This window comes from Hemitrygon akajei, chromosome 20 (assembly GCF_048418815.1).
Source record: "Hemitrygon akajei chromosome 20, sHemAka1.3, whole genome shotgun sequence".
In the NCBI taxonomy this organism is placed as follows: Eukaryota; Metazoa; Chordata; class Chondrichthyes; order Myliobatiformes; family Dasyatidae; genus Hemitrygon; species Hemitrygon akajei.
Genome location: NC_133143.1, coordinates 66,906,459 through 66,921,065, shown reverse-complemented (window position 1 = coordinate 66,921,065; position 14,607 = coordinate 66,906,459). Strand labels below are relative to the sequence as shown.

The following is a 14,607-nucleotide window of genomic DNA, read 5'->3' as shown; positions in this document are numbered from 1 at the left end:
ATTAAACCTGCTTTTAATTCTCAGCAGTGATGGAGGACCAGATAACTGGAAATTCATTCAAAACTCCTATGTGGAGAAGTATGGGAGATATACAAGGGGCCGGAACTGCAGAAAATTGTAAAGGTATGGCTATAATGCAATGTAACAAGAGGCTGAGAATTTAAATAGAGAATCTTTTAAAAAAATTATTAGTGTGACTTCCTGGAAGCTTTCATTGTGACAAGATCAAGTGTATTGTCATTCAACTGATACATAACAACATTCTCTGAACAAAACAACATTCCTCCAGACCTAGGTACTGTACACAACATAGTACATATAACTGACACGTAACACTAAGGTAATATTACCACAAATAAATTAACAAATAATAAGGTGCATTTATGACACAAGCCAAGAAGTAAACAGTGTAATGTTACTGGTGCTTCATTTGTAATGAGACCTGGGTGGTGACAAGGAGTTCAGTTGTCTCACAGCCTGGGGGAAGAAGGTGTTTCCCATCCTCACAGTTCTTGTCCTAATGATATGGTGCCTCCTGCCTGATGATAGGGTGTTAAAGGGATAGTGGGCCGGATGGGAGGGTGGGAGGGGTCATTGACAATGTTAAGCATCCTGCATATGCAGAGCTCCTGATAAATATCTCAGGTGGGTGGAAGGCAGACTCCGATGATCCTCTCAGCACTCCTCGTAATCCTTTGAAAGGTCTTGTACTCAGATGCCTTGCAATTACTGTGCCAGACAGTGCTGCAGCTAGTCAGGACACTCTCAATGGTACTCCTGTAAAAAATGAGTTAGAATGGGGGTTCAGTGGGGAGAGCCTCGCTTGCCTCAATCTCCTCAGATAGTGGAGATAACGCTGTGCTTTAAAGAGGTGGCATTGAGGGACCAGGTGAGATCCATCATGACTTTGTAGACAATTTGAGGAATGCAGTTAGTCGTGACAAATCATCCCCTGAAGACCAAGAGAGGCATTTTCTAGTGTTATCCCTTCATAATTTAGGCTTTCAAAAGTACAGAGTACTGATGTACAAAATACTTACTCTGCCTCATGTTGACTCTCTATGCCAATATAACTCATACTTCTTGGTAAAGTAGCTGCAAAAAGAACAGAACAATTTCTGCAAAATCTCGTCTTTAAACGAATTTCAATATTTCATCCTAACGTTAGCCTTTTCTGTACACATTTTCGCAGATGGTATTTAATAAAAATAATGACAAGTGCTCCTGCCAATAGAAAATGTAAAAATATTTTATGAACATTCATTATTTTCCTAAGACTCAGTGCTCTTAATCATGAAAATAAATAATCCATATCTAATTCCCTATATAATTGAAGAATTATGAGCCAAATTGCTCTGCTGGCATGGTGGAGATTTCTAAGTGCCAGTTAACTAGGAGGTTGTATGTCCCCCTGTGACCACAGGGGTTTCCTCCCCCATTCCAAAGATGTACAGGTTAGTAGGTTAATTGGTCACATGAGTGTAACAGGGTGGTACGGGCTCACTGGGCCTTTTAGCGTGCTGTATCTCTGAATAAAATAAAATAACGTAGATTGGAGGTTTATTTTAACATGTTATTTACTTACATCATATATGTCAAACTCAAGGCCCGCGGGCCAAATCCGGCCCGCGGTGGAATTATCTTTGGCCCGCGAGATAATATCTAATTACTATTAAAGCTGGCCCCAGTAATCGAAGTGCCTATGGCGTATGATATGGCTAATGCTGAGTTTATTCAGGTACCAGGTTTTCAGGGTTTTTAGTGTTTATTCGGCAGTCTTCTTCATAAGAAACGGAATTTGTAAAGTGAAACATTTTAGTTATAGCAGTGACTAAGACACTCGAGAGCAGGCTGAAAAAATGGAGGCAACGAAAGCTGCGTTCGCACACGTCCGACTGATCCGGCCCGCATGAAGCTGCATTTTGCTCAATCCGGCCCGTGACCTAAAATGAGTTTGACACCCCTGACTTACATGGTTACATATTGGTGATCAGTGTGAATCTAGAGGCAATTTAAAAATGTATAAAAACAGGGTGTATAATATCTTGGTCTTAATTAGTAGGGGATTGAGTTCAAAAATCACGAGGTAATGTTGAAACTGTATACAAATCTAGTTAGACCACACTTGAAATATTGTGTTTAGTTCTGGTCACCTTATTAAAGAAATGAGGTGGAAGTTATAGACAGTGTGCAGAGGAGATTTACTAGGATGCTGTCTGGACTAGAGGGCATGTCCATAAGAGATATAGGAACAGAATTAGGCCATTCGGCCCATCAAGTCTGCTCCACCATTCCATCATGGCTGATTTATTAACCCTCTCAACCCCTTTCTCCTGCCTCTCCCTGTAACCTTTGACACCCTTACTTATAAAGAACCTCTGCTTTAAATATACCCAATGACTTGGCCTCCACAGCCGTCTGTGGCAATGATTCCACAGGTTCACCACCCTCTGGCTAAAGAAATTCCTCCTCATTTCAGTTCTAATGGGATGTCCTTACAGTCATAGAACATTACAGCATAGTACAAGGCAATGCCCTCTGGTACTAGACTGTCTCCCACTCCCCACCACCCCCACCCTATAGGAATCTCCTCACCATGTACCCTCTATTGAGGCCTTTCACTATTTGATAGGTTTCAGTAAGATCCCCCAAAAGATCTTCTCTTTTCTTCTAATCTCTAGCAAGTACAGGCCCAGAGCCATGAAACACTCCTCATATGTTAACCCTTTCATTTCTGGGATCATTCTAGTGAGCCTCCTCTGGATCCTCTCCAATGCCAGCACATCCTTTCTTAGATAAGGGGCCTGGAATTACTCATGAATTGTGGTCTATCCAATGTAGTATAAAGACTCATAATGTCTTATGAAGATAGGTTGAGCAAGCTAGGGCTTTTACCTTCAGAGTGAAGGATGCTGAGAGGTGACTTGATAGAGGTGTACAAGATGATAAGAGCCATAGATAAAGTGGATTGCCAGTGACTTTTTCCAAGGGTACATTTAGATGATATGACGAGCTTAATTGTAAGGGGATAGGAGCAAAGTACAGGGCAGGGGTTCCCAATCTGGAGTCCAAGGACACCTCAGTTGATGGTAAAGGTCTATGGCATAAAAAAGAATGGGAACCCATGGTATGGGGTTTGTCAGATTTCTTTACACAGAGAGTGGTGTGAGCATGGAACCTCCTGCCTGGGGCAATGGTAGAGACAGATACATTAGAGGCATTCAAGAAACTCTTAAGTAGGCAGATAGATGATAAAAAAAAATGGAGGGCTGTGTAGGAGGGAAGGGTTAGATTGATCTTCGAGTAGGTTAAAAAGACAGCACAACATTGTGGGCTGAAGGGCTTGTACTATGCTGTAATGTTCTATGACTCTAAACATGAACAAGATTTAATAGTCAACTATCAAGCTGTAAGCAATGAACCTTGTATCAGGATTTATTAAATCTAAGACTATAACTCAACTGTCATTATGATGGAAACCTGAACCATTAATATATCAGGCAGCCTGTCAATACATGGAGCTGTTCTATTATTTTGTGGCTATAGGATTGAAAATAAATAGTTTTACTGTCAGCAAAATAAATATCAGTCTCTATATATTAAAATGCACAATTCATCTTTGGAAATCCCAATTTAGAGGTTATTGAAACATTTTCTCTTGGGAAAAATTAGAATAGAGTAAACTAAGTCACCTGTCAGTGACGGCTAGTTATGAAAGATTTATTACAAAGTAATTCTACCTGTTATATTGAGACAGCCAGAGCTTTCAAGGGAATAAGCCCGAAGGCTGCTGTTGAAGTGCACGACTTCTGCTCTGGACCCTGACGGCAGCAGTAGTCCCTGACTAAACACATTAGAGGGAGAAGTATGCCCTTTAAAAGAAAAATCACACTATTGCACAGGTTTTTGTATTTGCTTAATAATTCTCAGCAGAATCACTTAACTGATTTGAACAGGTAGTTTCAGTTGATTTATGAAAAGAACTAAATATAGTTACACATTCATAATTGAGAATAAGATTATATAATACAATAGTCATTCTCATACAAGTCCAGTACGTCACTTACGTGGTTATATTTAAATCTGCCGACTTCAGGTATTTTGAAACAAGTGTCAACTACTTATTTGATAAATTGATCTATTATTGTCATATGAACTAGAGTACAGTGGAAAAGCTTGTCCTGGATACCGTCCGTACAGGTCATTTCTCTACACGCTGCATTGGGGTAAGTGCAAAGTAAAACAATAACAACAATAGACAGAGCTAACAATTCTATAACCAATAGATCAAATTAGAGCTACGTAGGTCAGTTACAACAGGCTTGGCATCTATTAAGAGAAGGCAGCTAGGCAGCTCTGAGAATACCTCCATCCTAAATGAAGGCTGAGCTCAGTGTACACGTACCAAGGAGAAGGCTGAACTATTTGCAAACAAATTGAGCCTGTGCCAAATAGCTGCATCCACTAGATAGAGCAAAGTCACTCAACACCTTGGTTGTAATGCTGAAGACTTGTGCTCCAGAACAAACCACACTTGTCTGAGTGGTGGTGCAGTGGTTAATTTGCCAGGTTAGTAACTCGCTACACTGGGCTAACGATGTGGAATACTGAGCTCAAATCCTACCATGACTTAAAAATTCAATTATTTATTATTGGTGCCAGAATGTGTGGTGACACTTGTGGGCTGCCCCCAGCACATCCTTCTGTTATGTTGGTTGTTTACACAAATTTCACTGTTTCAATGTACATGTGATAAATAAATCTTAATCACTTTACCCTCTCCTTCCAGTGTAGTTTCAGCACTCATATCTATATGACAGTTGTAGTGCAAAATCTGTTGATATGCAGCTGATCCAATCCACTGAGTAATAGCCTACTGTATACCCTCAAATATCTGCAATGTTGCCAGTAGGTGACATCAACAGTGCTACTAAATTAAACATCTTTGCCAATAACCTACTCATCTACATCCAGATGGGTTTCTTGCAGGATGGCACAGGTCCTGGCATCATCAATCTTGGTCCAACATGGGCAGAAGAGCTGAATTCTAAAGGGGAGGTGAAGTACAGGACCTTGACCAATTAGACTTGAAGGAACCCTGGTGATCTGGTCAAGAGTATCAAAAGGGAAAACTCCCATTGACCAAGCCATGTATTGAACAAAAGGAGGGTGGCTGGAGGTACTGGAGATATATCATATCAGCTACAGAGTATCACTGCATGAGGTTCTCAAGGCAGTGTGTTCTGAATCATCCAACTTTAATTGCTCATCACTGACCTGTCTTTATTATCAGATCAGAAGCTGAGCAAACATCTCAATGTTCAATGGCATTCACAATTCAGAAAACAAAGCAATCTCAACCTACACAACATCAGTGAAGGATCCAATAACATCATGTAACACTCATTTATACACATTTCAGGCAATGTCATCTTCAACAAAATAAAGTCCAGGCACGTTTCTTTTATATACAATGTTGTGTTGGCATAAATGTCTTGACAGTCACCACTGACCAGAAATGTAACCACATTGTAGCGGCAAAACAATAGACAATAGACAATAGATAATAGGTGCAGAAGTAGACCATTCGGCCCTTCAAGCCTGCACCGCCATTTTGAGATCATGGCTGATCATCTACTATCAATACCCGGTTCCTGCCTTGTCCCCATATCCCTTGATTCCCCTATCCATAAGATACCTATCTAGCTCCTTCTTGAAAGCATCCAGAGAATTGGCCTCCACTACCTTCCGAGGCAGTGCATTCCAGACCCCCACAACTCTCTGGGAGAAGAAGTTTTTCCTTAACTCTGTCCTAAATGACCTACCCCTTATTCTCAAACCATGCCCTCTGGTACTGGACTCTCCCAGCATCTGGAACATAATTATAACATATTATAAAACCAAAACAATTGCTGCTAGCCTGTGACTGCTATGGGGCTGTTATACTTGCATGACATGCCCTCAGCTCCAACGATTGCTACAAAATTCAAATCCTTTATTCAGAATCAGATTTATTATCAACAGCATGTGTCGTGAAATTTTCATAACTTAGTAGCAGCAATTCAATGCAATACATAATACAGAAGAAAGAAAAAAATAATAAGTAAATCAATTACAGTACAGTGCAGTTCAATCCTTTATTAGCAATTAGCAAACATAGAAACTTGAAGCGATGAAACTTAAGCGTACCTAAATATAAGCTAAGCTTTATTCAGTGTTATCTCAGCAAAGATATGACCTCCACCGGTCCCAAGCTACAAACTGCCACAAAATAAGCAAGAATAAGTAACTTATTCCCTTTGCCTTTTCCACGTCCCCACTCATGTGACTAGTTACCATAATAAACATGCAACACAGAATACAAAGCTGATAGAGAACATATACATGGCTCCTAGACACATAAATATTGTGACTACAAGGGGTTAGAGGCTGGATATTCAATGGCAAGTGAATCATCTCCTTAGTCTCTGATGCTTTATAAAGCCAGACTTAGGAGAGTGATGGTGTAATCTCCATTGCTTGGATAAGTACGGCTCCAACAAATCTGAAGAAACTTGACACCATTTAGAATAAAGCAGCCTGCCTGCCTGACACCTCATCCACTACCTTAACCATTCAGGTCTTCCAACACTAAACATGGGTTCTTTATTAACACTAAACCTAATCCTGTCCTCAAGCACATATTAGCAGCAACCACTGCGTATCATACACAATGAGAATGGCAAGGCAAGCAATGCTTGTAGCAAGGACTAGTGTGAAGCTGCAAATCAATTACATAGTGACCAAAATTGTGAACACTGAGTAGTTTTTGCCTACCTACAGTGCATTGTCTCTGAAGCTCAATTTTTGTTCCTAACTGCCAAACTGACTAAGTTAATTAATATTACAGCCTAAAGTTCAAGCTTGAGAACTTACAGACTTCTAAGTAACTTTGATCAATATTGTAAGGTCATCAGTGGGTCTTGGATTTACCAGTTATGTATTATCTCTTAAGCAGTCAACTTGGCAACAATTGATCATTGAATGCTCAGTACAAGAAAACATAAATTAATAATCTTATCTTTCATAATATATTAGTCAAAGTAAATTTATTATCAATGCCCTTTATCATAAGGCTTAGACTCCCCCACCATAGGTAACATCCTTTCCACATCCACTCTATTGAGGCCTTTCAACATTTGATAGGTTTCAATGAGGTCACTCCTCATTCTTCTGAATTCCAGTGAGTAGAGGCCCAGAGCCATCAAGCACTCATATGAATCAGACTCAGAATTATCATCGCCGGCAGAATTAATATGTCATGAAATTTGTTAATTTGGCAGCAGCAGTACAATGTAATACATGATAAATATAGAAAAAATATCAATTATAGTAAGTGTATATATGTATATTAAATAGTTAACTTAAAAATAGTGCAAAAATAAAAATAATAAAAAAGTGAGGTAGCGTTCATAGTTTCAATGACCATTTAGAAATCAGATGACAGAGGGGAAAAAACTGTTCCTAAATCACTAAGTGTGTGTCTTCAGGCTTCTGTACCTCCTTCCTGACGATAACAATGAGACGAGGGCATGTCCTGCGTTATGGGGGGGATCTTAATAATGGATGCCGCCTCTTGGGGCACTGGTCCTTGAAGATGTCTTAGATACTATGGAGGCTAGTACCCATGAAGGAGCTGACTAACTCTACCACTTTCTGTAGCTTCTTTCGATCCTGTTCAGTAGTGCCCCCCCAATACCAGACATACAGCCTGTCAGAATGCTCTCCACAGTACATCTGTAGAAGTTTTTGAATGTTTTAGGTGACAAACCAAATCTCCTCAAACTCCTAATGAAATATAATTGCTGTCTTTCCTTCTTTATAACTGCATCAATATGTTGACACCCAGGAGCCTGAAATTGCTCACTCTGTCCACTTCTGATCCCTCTATGAGGACTGGTTCATATTCTCTCATCTGACCCTTCCTGAAATTCACAATCAGTTCTTTGGTCTTACTGACACTGAGTACGAGATTGTTGCTGCGACACCACTCAACTAGCTGGTTCCTGTACACCCTCTTGTTGCCATTAGAGATTTTGCCAACAATGGTTGTATCATCAGCAAATTTATAGATGGCATTTGAGCTATGCCTAGCCACACAGTCATGGGTATAGAGAGAGTAGAGCAGTGGGTTAAGCACACATCCTGGAGGGTGCGTCAATGTTGATCGTGAGCGAGGAGGAAGTGTTATTACCAATCCACACAGATTGTGGTCTTCCTGTTAGGAAGTCGAGGATCCAATTGCAGAGGGAGGTATAGAGGCAACTTCTCAATCAGTTCTGTAGAAATGATGGTGTTAATCTTTGAGCTATAGTCAATAAACAGTATCCTGACATAGGTGTTTGCATTGTCTAGGTGAGATAAGACTGTGCAAAGAGCCAGTGAGTTTGCGTCTGTGTAGACAAATTGTGGTGATATGCAAATTGCAGTGGGTCCAGATCCTTGCTGAGGCAGGAGCTGATTCAAGCCATGACCAACCTCTCAATGCATTTCATTACCATAAGTGTGAGTGCTGCTGGATAATAGTCAATAAGGCAGCTCATACTACTCTTCTTGGCCTTTCAATCCTGGAATCATTTTCATAAACCTGCTTTGAACCCTCTCCAGTGTTTCAGCACATCCTTTCTTAGATAAGCCAGCCTATAATTGCTCAGAAAACTCCAAGTGAGACCTCACCAGTGCTTTGTAAAGCTACAACATCACATCCTTGCTTTTATACTCTAGTCCTCTGGAAATTAATACTAACATTGCATTTGCCTTCCTCACCACCAACTCAACTTGCTAATTAACCTTTAGGGAATCCTGCACGAAGACTCCCAAGTCCCTTTGCACCTCAGGTTTTTGAATTTTCTCTCCATTTAGAAAATTCTTCTACCAAAGTCATGACCATCCTAACACTGTATTCTACCTGCCACTTCTTTGCCCATTTTTCTAACCTGTCTGTCCTTTTGTAGTCTCTCAGCTTCCTCAGAAGTACATGTCCCTTCACCTATCTTTATTTTGTCTGCCAACTTGGCCACAAAACCATCAATTCCATCATCCAAATCATTGGCACATAACGTAAAAAGAAGCAGTTCCACAGACCACTGTGGAACACCACTAGTTTCTGGAAGCAAGGCAGAAAAGGCTCCCTTTATTCCCACTCTTTGCCTCCTGCCGATCAGCCAGTGCTCTACCAACGCTAGTATCTTTCCTATGATACCATGGTCTCTTAACTTGTTAAGCAGCCACATGTGTGGCACCTTGTCAAAGGACTTCTGAAAATTCAAGTACACAACATCCTCCGACTCTCGCATCGATCCGGCTTGTTATTTCTTCAAAGAATTCCAACAGATTTGTCAGGCAAGATTTTCCCTTTGGAAAACCATGTTGACTACGGCCTATTTTATCGTGTGCCCCAAATACCCTTCTTGAAGAATGGAGTGATATTTGCAATTTTCTAGTCTTCTAAAACCAGTCCAGAACCCAGCGATTTTTGAAAGATCATTACTAATGCCTCTAAGACCTCCTCAACCACCTTTTTCAGAACCCTGGAGTATATTCCATCTCATCCAGGTGACTTAGCTACCTTCAGACCTTTCAGTTTCCCAAGAATCTTCTCCCTAGTAATGGCAACTTCGCACACTTCTGCCCCCTGATACTCTTGAACTCAAGTGCATTCCACAGAGAAGACTGATGCAAAGTATTCTTTCAATTTGTTTGCTCTTTCCTTGTCTCTTATTACTACCTCTCCAGCCTCATTTTCCAGTGGTCCATTATCTACTCTCACTTCTCTTTTACACTGACTGGCTTACTATGGCAATTGTTCTGCCCATGACCATAAAAAATGGCAGAGTTATGGAGATAACTTAACACATCACAGGAACTAGCCTCTTCTCCATAGACTGTCTACAGTCCTGACGGCCTTACTAAAGTTCAAAGTAGAATTTATTATCAGAGTGCATACATGTCACCATATTCTTTTTCTGCAGGTATACTTAGCAAACCTGTAGAACAGTAACTGTAAACATCAAGAACTGTAAACTGTGTAAGTACAGATATAAATGAATAGCAATAAATAATGAGTATGAAATAACAATATAAAAGAGTCCTTAAGTGAGCCCTTACATGAGTGTAGCTATCCCTTTTTGTTCAGGATCCTGATGGTTGAGGGGTAGAAACTGTTCTTGAACCAGGTGGTGCGAGTCCTGAGGCTCTTGTACCTTCTACCTGATGGCAGCAGTGAGAAAAGAGGATTGCCTATCAAAGATCTCTACCCACACCAGACTTCCTTTCTTCTCCTTTCTCCCATCAGGCAGAAGTTACACAGATCTGAACAGACAGTATGTGCTATGAAGCTCAAGGACTGCTTCCCTAGTACAATAAGCTGGACTTTTGAGCTCACAATCTATATAATTATGCACTGCACCTTCTCTGTAATGGCAACACTTTATTCTGCATTCTGTTATTATTTTACCTTGTACTACTCAATGCACCGCTGATCTGTATCTGATCAGGATGAGAAGTATTGAAGACAAGCTTTTCACTATATCTCAGTACATGTGACAATAATAAATTAATTCCAATTCAAAGTAGGCTGTCTAAATTCATCAGTGTTTTGTCCTTTCCTTTAACATTACAAGGCAATAACGTTCCAAATTCTGAATGAAGAGTTTGCTTTGCCAGGAACAAACATCAAGAATTTCTGGATCCATTCACTTTACATTTTGATAGATGAACACAGATACCAAGTGGGTAAAATCTACAGGATTTTTGCTACACTCACTCAGAGTAGAATCTTTTATCGGGCTTGGGCTTGAGCTGCTTGAATGATCTGAAATATTCAACTCATCTTCGATCTCTGGATAAACATTCACAACAGAGGAAAAGTTAACAAATAAAGATGTACAAAAGAATCATTTTATAATTTTACTATTTATTTTATATCAATAATAATTTTTAATACTTTCATGTCTGAACAATAACCATCTTATTTTATTCAGCATGACAATAACAATTAAGGTACCTAGCAATGTTTTTACCAAACTAGTTCACTAACATATATCAATCTTAAATAAAATTTTGTATTCTAACAGTTGCATGGAAAATTTCTGCAATATTATTTAACACATCACATTATCAAAAAGGCTTTAAACAAGGACAGCACAGTAATGTAGTGGTTAACGCAATGCTATTACAGCATCAGAGAGTCGGGTTCAATTCTGCCGCTGCCTGTAAGGGATTTGTATGTTCTCCCCTTGAACATGTGGGTTTCTTCCAGGTACTCAGGTTTCCTCCCACATTCCAAAGACGTATGAGTTAGTGTTCGTGAGTTGTGGGTAAGCTATGTTGGCTCTGGGTGCTCTGGTTTCCTCCCACATTCCAAAGATGTATGGGTTAGTAGGTTGATCGGTTATATGGGTGCAATTGGCTGGCATGGGTTTTTGGGCTGGAAGGGCCTGTTACTGTGCTATATCTCTAAGTAAAAATAAAATAATTTACAAGGTAAAAAAATATTTAGCTCTATTTATCCAAGTGTCTGATTGTGCATTCTGTTTTAAATAACTTACCGCATTAGATTAATTAATCATTTAGTTTAGCTCATCTTTGAATGTAATTATTCTTGTTAAAGCAATGCATTCTTATTAAAAAATCTTTACTGTACCTTTTTCAATGTTTATGGCAGAGTTAATATTCTCAAGAAATACTGCATCGCTCAGTCTCTCATCATCTTTAAGATGGAACCTGTGCAAGTCGTCCAGTGGGCTGCCAGTAGTTTCCGATGATTCACTCTTCAGACTGCCAGTTCCACTGCTGCTCCCCAAACTTGACTTATCGTAATACTCCTTTAACACAAAAAAGTAAATTTTAACTTAGAAATGTGACCTTGTCATTTCACGGCACCATCCAAGCAGCCTCAACATGAATTGGAGCGTGTTCAGCTAGGGTGGCAAGGTGTGCAGCAGTTAGCTTTACACTTTACGGCACCAGCAACTGGAAGATCGGGGTTCAATTCTCACTGCTATCTGTAAGGAGTTTGTACATTCTCCTCGTGATTATGCAGCTTTCCTCCAGGTGCTTCAGTTTCCTCCCGCATTCCAAAGATGTACAGCTAGGGTTACTGAGTTGTGAACATTCTATGTTGGCACTGGAAGTGTGTTGACACTTGTGCGCTGCCCCCAGCACATTCTCAGACTGTGTTGGTCATTTACGTAAATAACGCAATTCACTGTATGCTTCGATGCAACTGTATGTGACAAATAAAGCTAATCTTTCATTCTCTAAATGCAGCAGAAAGTATGTTGGCCCCTTCCAGAATACACTGGGCAACAAAAAGAGATCACTATCCCAGCATTTTAATGATTCAACACAGATTCTAACGGCCTAAGTCATCCAAAGGCACTTAAGAGAAAAATCTTACCCGCGATATCATGGAGAGCTGATGGTGATAGGTCATAACATTTCTGTTAGCTTCCATGAAATACTTCTGTGTGCGCCGCCTCTCCCGATCAAGCTTCTTCTCCATGGTTATCTGCATTGTGCATAAATCATCCATGTATTTCATCATGATATTTGAAATCATGGCACTCACTTCCACGACGTCAGGCCTCACTTCAGAATCAGGAGTCAAGCACCTGTTGATATTTAGAAATAAAGGTATTTTAATTCATCAGGTGAGGACTGGTATTCACCTGTCCTAAATCCATGCTGATCAGAAAAACGTTCGTGCCACGCAACATGAAGAGTGATCCCATTAAGTGCGTCTCTTCAGACACTTTTACTGCTGTCATGGACAAGTATATCTGCAGCAGACGGATGTGGTACAAATGAGATCAAATCAGTTTATTCCATGTATTTACTCACTTACTACTGAGAGACCCAGCCCAGAATAGTTTTGGTAATGCACTGGTTTATTGAAACGCAGAACATGGAGCATTACAGCACAGTACAAGTCCTTCACCCCATGATTTTGTGCTGACCTTTTAATCTACTCTAACTATTCCCTCCCAAATAACCCTTCATTTGTCTGAAAAAGAACTACCGCTGACATCCTGCCTATACTTTACTCCAGTTATCTTAAAATTACACTCTATTTCTACCTTGCTAGCTATTCACTCTATCCATGCCTCTTATCATCTTGTACACCTCTGTCAAGTCATCTCTCATCCTCCTTCATTTCAAAGAAAAAAGCCCTTGCTCACTCAATCTATCCTCGTAAGACATGCTCTCTAATCCAGGCAGCATCTTGGTAAATCTCTTCACCCTCTCTAAAGCTTCCACATCCTTCCTATAATGATGTGACCAGTAATGAACAAAACATTCCAGATGTAATCAGTTTTTTATTGACCTGCAATATAACCTCTAGCTCTTGAAGTCAATCCTCTGACTAATACCTTTGTGAACTTTCCTATTTTAAAATACAACACAAAATATATAGTAACTCAGTCTCAAAACACAATCAGGGATGAAAAATAATTAAGCCAAATTCGCCATCTGTAGTAAACATAGGATTAAATTAAAATTACCCCTAGAACATAGAACATTACAGCTCAGTACAGGCCCTTTGGCTCACAATATTGTGCTGACCCTTTAACCTACTCTAACATCAAACTAACCCTTCTGTCCTACATCACTTTCCATTTTACTATTATCCGTGCGCCTATCTATGAATCTCTTAAAAGTCCGTAATGTATTTGCCTTCACCGCTACCCCGTTCCAAACACCCACCACTCCCTGTGTAAAAAAAAGTACCTCTGACATCCCCCCCCCATACTTTTCTCTAATTACCTTAAAATTATGCTCCCTCATATTAGCTATTTACGCATTGAGAAAAGGCATCTGGTAGTCCACTTGATCTATGCCTCTTATCACCTGGTACATCAGTATACAATATTGTCATACGTATCAAGACACAGTGAAAAGTTTGTCTTGCATATTGTTTATTCAGATCAAATCAGTAACAGCGCATTGAGATAGTGCAGAGCTTGTTCAGATCAGACAGAAGTGCTATTGAGCCACGTCTCTGATTTAAAGATTAGAGATTAGCTTTATTTGTCACATGCATATCAGAACATACAGGAATGTGCTGTTTACATCAGTGACCACCACAATTGGAGGATGTGCTGGGAGCAGCCCAGAAGAGTTGCCATGCTTTCAGCATCAGCGTAGCATGCCCTCAACTTACTAACCCTAACCTGTATGTCCTTGGAATGGGGAAGCAAACCAGAGCACCCAGAGGAAACCTATGTGGTCATGGGTAGAACTTACAAACTCTTTACAGACAGTGGCAGGAATTGAACCTTAATCATTTTGAATATTTTGGGCATGCTATGAAGGCACTGGAATATGTAGCTCAATAAAATGGATAAAATAAAATTGAAGTTAGAATACAGCAAACTGCATGAAATAAAGGTACTTTTCCTTGTAGGTTGTTCACAGGATTTGAGTGTTGCAGACAGGGCCAGCATTTAATCTCCACATATTTTTATTACAATTTACTCAAAGGATGTGGACTTTCACAACCTGAGCCAGCATTTAAACTGACCATCCTTAGTTGCCCTTGAGAAGGTTGTGATGAACATTCTCCTA

General features: G+C 39.9%; 1 protein-coding gene across 3 annotated transcripts in view; it reads right to left on the bottom strand.

Annotated features, from left to right (window-relative positions):
* The window catches only part of nek10 (NIMA-related kinase 10), a 103,424-nt gene that overhangs the window by 17,995 nt on the left and 70,822 nt on the right, over nt 1-14,607 (bottom strand). For all 3 annotated transcript variants that reach the window (XM_073024523.1, XM_073024524.1, XM_073024526.1), the window contains 5 exons: nt 12,440-12,653; nt 11,684-11,864; nt 10,805-10,879; nt 3,741-3,872; nt 1,041-1,095 (listed from right to left, as the gene is read on the bottom strand). In XM_073024523.1, the coding sequence (XP_072880624.1) occupies nt 1,041-1,095; nt 3,741-3,872; nt 10,805-10,879; nt 11,684-11,864; nt 12,440-12,653 (657 nt within the window). The remainder of the gene's footprint in view (nt 1-1,040; nt 1,096-3,740; nt 3,873-10,804; nt 10,880-11,683; nt 11,865-12,439; nt 12,654-14,607) is intronic.